At 42.7% G+C, this 6,824-nt stretch overlaps 1 protein-coding gene across 1 annotated transcript; it reads right to left on the bottom strand.

Annotated features, from left to right (window-relative positions):
- Positions 1–583: 583 nt before the first annotated feature.
- On the bottom strand, positions 584–1,716 carry LOC132630882 (uncharacterized). Its single transcript, XM_060346472.1, has 3 exons — positions 1,465–1,716; positions 826–1,018; positions 584–741 (listed from the first exon to the last, which is right to left on the bottom strand). The coding sequence occupies exons 1-3, from the start codon at positions 1,714–1,716 to the stop codon at positions 584–586; spliced, it is 603 nt and encodes a 200-aa protein (XP_060202455.1).
- Positions 1,717–6,824: the final 5,108 nt, after the last annotated feature.

The raw sequence follows: 6,824 nt of genomic DNA, 5'->3' as shown, positions 1-6,824 counted from the left end.
TGGAGGTCAAACGAATCAAAGGAATTTAGTTGTACGACCGAGCTCAAAGAGCGCCTACATATCTTGTCGCAGTAGGAATCAGGTCGAACGTAGTTCAAAATAAAAGTAAAGGAGTTTTTATTTTTTACTAATAGTGCGACTGGGTCCAAGATGGATTGCCTACGTATCCCACTGTAGGGAAGTTAGGTCATTGTGTAGTTCATATTACAAAAGTTATTTTGTTTTTCCTTTCTATTACAAATGATTACAAGCAAAAGGAAATAGCTAATACAAGAAAATAGAATAATGATTACAAACAAAGAGTACTATTATAAACTGAAAAACCTCATCTTCATACATAGTAGCACTTGATTGCATCTGAATTGATCAACTTTGGCCACTCTTGTACATCCATTTCTACCAGTACTACTGCTCCTCCAGAGAGTACTTTGTGTACCACGTAAGGACCTTGACAGTTGGGAGCAAACTTCCCTTTGTATTCCTCTTGATGTGGGAAAATTCTTTTGAGCACCAGCTGCCCAATTTGGAAAAGCCGAGTCCTGACTCGCTTGTTGAAAGCTCTTGCCATCCTTTGTCGGTATAGTTAACCATGACATATGGCAGCCATCATTTTCTTGTCGATTAAAGCTAATTTCTCATATCGAGCTCGGACCCATTCAGCATTGTCCAGTTCTGCTTCTTGAATGATTCTCAAAGAAGGTATCTCGCCTTCGGCAGGTATGACTGCGTCACTACCAGAGACTAAAAAATATGGAGTTGCTCCTGTTGAAGTTCTAGCCATAGTATGGTATCCCAGTAAAGCATAAGGCAACTACTCATGCCAACCTTTATAACTATCAGTCCTTTTCCTCAATATCCTCTTGATATTCTTGTTGGCTGCTTCTACGGCTCCGTTCATTTGTGGCTGGTAGGCTGTCAAGTTTCTGTGAGTGATCTTGAATTGCTCACAGATATCCTTCATGAGATGGCTATTCAAATTTGCTACATTGTCTGTTATGATGGATTCGGGCACACCGAACTGGCATATGATGTTGTTTCGCATGAAGTCAGCTACCACTTTCTTTGTTACCGACTTGTGCGATGTTGCTTCCACCCATTTGGTAAGTAATCAATAGTGACTAAGATGAATCAGTAGCCATTTAAAGCTGTTGGTTCAATGAGTCCAATAATATCCATGCCCCAAGCAACGAAAGGCCACGGTGAGCTCATAACATTAATCTCACTCGAAGGAACCTTGATTAGATCACCGTGGATTTGGCATTGATGGCACCTTTGCACATATTTACAGTGATCACTTTCCATGGTCATCCAATAGTATCCAGCTCATAGAATCTTCTTTGCTAGTGCAAATCCATTCATATGGGGTCCACATGTCCCAGCATGTACTTTTTCTAGAAGTTTGATGGCTTCGCCGGCATCCACAGATCGAAGCAATCCCAGATCCGGCGTTCATTTGTATAATACTTCATTGTTCAGAAAGAAACTATTTGCCATTCTTCTGATGGTCTTCTTTTGTCCACTTGTGATGCCTTCGGGATATTCCCGTCTTTCCAAATATATTTTGATGTCATTGTACCATGCCTTACCATCTGGCTCAGCCTCCATGTTGCAAAAGTGGGCGTGCTCTTCTTTCAAGCTTATCCTTAGCGGGTCGATATGACTGCCTTCAAGATGTTGGATCATTGATGCCATTGTAGCCAACATCGGAAAATCCATTCTGAGCCCTTAGCGTATGTCAAAATTCGATCTTTCTGAATTTCTTGCACAATATTTGTGCCAAGTTTACATATGGCAAGATCTTTTCATTCTTGGCAGCCCATTCACCTTGTACTTGATAAATCAGTAGGTCAGAATCTCCAATGACCAGTAATTCATCGATGTTCATATCCAATGCCATTCGGAGACCTAGAATGCAGGGCTCGTATTCAGCCATGTTGTTAGTACAACGAAATTTGAGCTTTGCGTCCATGGGGTAGTGTTGCCCATTTTCTGTTATCAGAACCACTCCAATTCTGGAACCTTTGTAATTCACCGCTTCGTCGAAGAACAGTCTCTAGCTAGTGTAAGATTCTGTTGCTCCTTCTTCTATGGCCAACACCCCTTTGTCTGGGAAATGGGTGCGAAGTGGTTTGAGCTCTTCATCTACAGGGCTTGCAGCTAGTAAGTCAGCCAAAGCCTATCCTTTAACGGCCTTCTGAGCTATGTACACGATGTCGAATTCACTTAACAACATCTACCATTTGGTCAACTTCCCGATTGGCATGGGCTAGCGGAATATGTATCTTAACGAATCCATCTTGGATATAAGGTGAGTGGTGTGTGAAGACAAGTAATGTCTCAATTTCTGGCCACTCAAGTTAAAGCACAGCAGGTTTTCTCCGCTAGCGTGTATCTCGCCTCACAAGCTGTGAATTTCTTGCTCAGATAATAAATGGCACGTTCTTTTTTCCCTTCTTCATCGTGTTTTCCTAACACGCAATCGAAGGCATTTTCAGCAACCGGTAAGTATAGTAGTAGTGGGCGCCCGGGCCTTAGTAGTACCAAGACTGGCAGATTGGACAGGTATCTCTTGATAGTGCCGAATGCCTCTTGGCACTCCTCTGTCCATTTCGTAGGAGCGTCTTTCTTCAAGAGCTTGAGGATGGGCTCCACAATGATGGTCGATTAAGCTATGAATCATCCAATGTAATTCAACCTTCCCAAGAAACTCATGACCTCTTTCTTAGTTTGGGGAGGAGATAATTCTTGGATTGCTTGATCTTTGTTGGGTCTAACTCTATGCCCCTTCGGCTGACTATGAACCCCAGTAATTTTCCAGTCGGTACTCCGAACGCACACTTAGCTAGCTTCAATTTCAAGTTGAACTTTCGGAGCCTATCAAAAAATTTCCTTAAATGTGTGGTGTGCTCCGAATTATCTCTTGACTTGATAATAACATCGTCCATATAGACTCAATTTTTCTTTGGATCATGTCGTGGAAATGGTAGTCATCGCTCTCATGTATGTTGAACCGTCATTCTAGAGGCCGAAGGGCATTACCCTATAATGGTACACTCCCCATTGGTTGATGAATGTTGTTTTCTACAAACGATTTCAGTTCTTGCTTGGCACAGTTATTTATGAGTATGTGGATGTTCAGGAGTGGAAAATTATCCTTTGGGCTAGCTTTGTTAAGATCTCGGTAATCCATGCATATTCTTATCTTGCCGTCCTTTTTGGGTACCGGAACTATGTTGGCTAGCCATGTGGGGTATGAGGTCACTTCCACGACTCCTGATTTAATCTGTTTCTCCACCTCGTCTTTGATTCGGATACTAAGATACGGTTTGAATTGTCGGTTTTTTTACTTTAGTAGAACTAAACCCTCATTGATGGGTAACCTGTGGGATACTACGCTGGTACTTAGTCCTGGCATATCGGCGTATAACCATGTGAAGATATCCACGTACTCCCTTAGTAAACTTATCAATTCCTCTTTTAATGGTGCCTCTTCGTACGCACTTATCCTTGTCTCTTTTACATTCTCTTCATTACCTAGATTTGTGACTTCTGTTTCGTCCATATTTGGTTTCTGCTCATTCTCTAGTTGTTCTACTTCTTCGGCGAGACCCTTGGGTAGCATTTTGGTATCATCGTATTCGTCGTACTCTTCTTCCTCTATCCTGCCCGACTCATTCGTTTTGCAACATGTCATGACATTTAAGGTCGCTTTATTATTTTTATTACTAAAAATTCAAGGCAAAATATGTTAGTATAAAACATGCGTGCAAAAAATAAGTAAATAAAATAGTTTTGATAAACCGAAGCTTTCATTGATTTGAATTAATCAGAAGTACGAATTGTTGTCCTCGCTTGGATCCATATCAAGCCATTTTCGTTTTTTGAAACATTACGAGGTATGCAAGTGATAAAAGAGGAGTAATCGGGCCTCGATCGATCCTCTCCATTTTTTAAAAATAAATTCATCTTTCTCTACCGAAGAGCCAATAGCGGGGTAGAGGTCCAGTTGGACAGCTGCTTGTCCGGTTCTGCCTTGCTAATGGTGGGGGCTTCAGCATATTCTTCCAAAATCACGGAGCAGTCTTCTTCTTGGAATAACATCCCTATCCCTTCTTCAATGTCAGCATCTCCGGGCATAGGCATTTAGTTTGGAAATGACTAGTACAGGTTTGGAATTGGTTTGCAAAGATCTGCAACCTCTTATCTCTTCTTTGTGGGTATCTCTTCTTCTGCTGGGGCGTAACCAAGTCCGAAATAACAATTATCTTGGAGAATGGAAATTAGCTCAGTGATGCCTTGCAGGTCTTTCCCAGACCCTTCTCGGGTTCAAACCCGTTTAGAAGCATGGTAAAAACAATCATTTTGTAAACTACCGACATGGGAGCCTCCAGGGAAGCTATCTTGTGGGCCGCTCCAACTAACTTCATGACATGGAAATCCTTTCCTCTAGGCAGCTTCAATGATGGGTACAGAGTTATCTTGGTAATTGTGCATGCCGGCTTTTCCGTGGATCACCATTTCTTCCCTTTCCCAAGCAAATTTTACATGTTGATGGAGCGAGGATGGTACTGCTCCTGCCATGTGGCTCCATGGCCTTCCTAGCAGCAAATTATAATTTGCGGGTATTTCCATGACTTGGAATTCAGTGGTGAATTTGGCTGGACCTATTTGGATGTCTAGGTTGACCGCCCCAATGTCATTACAACGACCTCCATCGAACGCTCTTATGTTAGTGTGGTTCTGACGAACCTTTCCAAGGTCATATCCCAGCTGAGTTAGGGTAGACTCGGGACAAATGTTGAGTCCCGCCCTGTTGTTGATTAATACTCGGATTACCACCTTGTTGCGGCACATTATAGCTATATACAGTGCCTTGTTGTGATTTATGCCTTCTTTGGGAAACTCTTTCTCTGTGAAGGCGATTTGATATTCCTCTATAACATGAGCGACCATTTCGGCTAGATTTTCACTGTTTTTCCCAGCTGGGACATGAGCTTCTTCCAACACCTTCATCAAAGCCAAGCGGTGTTGAGGTGAACTTTGAAACAATGCCAGTATCGAGATTTGGGCATGTGTTTTCTTCAAGTGCTCCACAATGGAGTATTCCTTTGGCTGCATTCGTCGCCAGAAATCTTCAGCTTCACCTTCGATGATAGTCCTTTTCTGATTTTTGTCCTTTCGGGGTGCCCCTTAGGCCAGGTCTTCGGGAGTGTAGCATCTCCCTGATCTTGTAATGCTATGTGCAACAACAACTTGGACTACGAACTATTTGCGAGGTGGTGGTGGATTCACTTGACCTATATGCGTTGTCACTGGTACAAGGATTAATATTTTGAATCGCGGGCATTCTTGCAAAGACAATGACGCTACAGTGCGCTCAAGTTCTTTCACAAAATCACGGATTGTGGGTCTTCCTGCGACCCAGTCTTTCTCGTTCTCAATCATATGAATCACATTGTTGCCATGGTTTCGCAAAGGGTTGGTGTTCACATTTGGAGGGGTTATTTGGAGCATAATTTCCTTTCGGTCAATCAGGTCCTGTATTTTATACTTGAGATTAATGCAATCTTTAGTACTGTGTCCTATGCCATTGGAATGGTAGGCACATATCTAGTCAGATCGATAAAATCGGTTCTTTGGGTCGACGACCTTTGGGGGAAGCATTTGGATCATCCCAACAACATTTTATCTTTTGAATAAATCAGTCAGAGATTCCATCAGTGGGGTGAATACCCGAGGTGGTTTCTTTTAAAATTTTTGACGTGGCGCGTTATAGGCATTTAGTGGTTGTTGATTTTGGTAAGCATTGGGTTTGTTATTTTGTAGAGTACGGTAAACGGGTGGGGGAGTTTGATAATTTAGTTGTAGAACTTGGTAGTTCGGGGGAGGTGATTGGAAGGTACTTTGTGGAGCTTGGTAATTTGGGGGTGGTGATTGGAAGGTCGGCTGTGTGTAATATATGGGCACCGTTTTATAAGGGGTGAGAATGTAGGTATTTGAGGGAGGAAAAACATATGCTTCCATTGGAAAATATTCCCTCCTTTTGGTTTTGGGGATAGGAGTGTAGGATATGCTAGCCACATCTTCCTTCTTCTTGCACATAAACCCGGTTGAGCTTGAACCAGCGGAATTCCCACTCATACTTATGATTCGGCCACTCTTGAGACCATCTTCTATAGCCTCGCCCATTTTGACCAATTAAGAGAAAGGTCTTCCTGCCATTGAGAGCATTCTATCATAGAAGTCTGTTTCTTATGAACGGATGAAAACCGACATAAGTTCCTCTTCACCCATAGGGAGTTGTACCCGGGCGGCCTCTGTTCTCCATCTACTCGCATACTCACGAAAATTTTTGGTGGACTTTTGTTTTACCTTTTTCAAATAGTATCTATCAGTTACCGTCTCCATGTTAAGCGAAATCGTTCCATGAAAGTTGCAGTCATGTCTTCACATGTGATCCAACGGCGTATGTCTTGCGCTGTGAACCATTCTGAGGCTTCTCCGGTCAAACTTCTACTGAACAACCTCATAATGAGCGCTTGGTTGTCTCGAATGCCGATCAATTGGTCATAGTAGGCCCGAAGATGCGCTTTAGGATTGCCCGTCCCATTAACAACTCGAAACGGGGTACTTCAAGGCCATCGGGTAAATCCAAGTTTGGATGCATACACAAATCGGCATAGCTCAAGCCTGTGCCAGTAAGGGTAGTTCTCATGGACTTTTCTAACATTGTGGTCATCTTCCGCTCAAGCCTTTCTTCATGTTTTTCCTGCTCAGCCTTCCACGCTTTTCCATCGCCTTGTAGTGATCAATTTCTTGATCGG

The sequence above is a fragment of the Lycium barbarum genome, chromosome 3, assembly GCF_019175385.1.
Source record: "Lycium barbarum isolate Lr01 chromosome 3, ASM1917538v2, whole genome shotgun sequence".
NCBI classification, from domain to species: Eukaryota; Viridiplantae; Streptophyta; class Magnoliopsida; order Solanales; family Solanaceae; genus Lycium; species Lycium barbarum.
The sequence above is the reverse complement of the archived record's forward strand: the minus strand, read 5'-3'. Positions and strand labels throughout refer to the sequence as shown.

Coding starts and splice junctions, on each gene's coding strand:
- LOC132630882 (XM_060346472.1), bottom strand. CDS start 1,716: ATGGATTTTCCGATGTTGGCTACAATGGCATCAATGATCCAACATCTT. Junction 1,019..1,464: donor GTTTCTTTCTGAACAATGAA/GTATTATACAAA, acceptor ATCATATGCCAG/TTCGGTGTGCCCGAATCCAT. Junction 742..825: donor AAGGACTGATAGTTATAAAG/GTTGGCATGAGT, acceptor CATATTTTTTAG/TCTCTGGTAGTGACGCAGTC.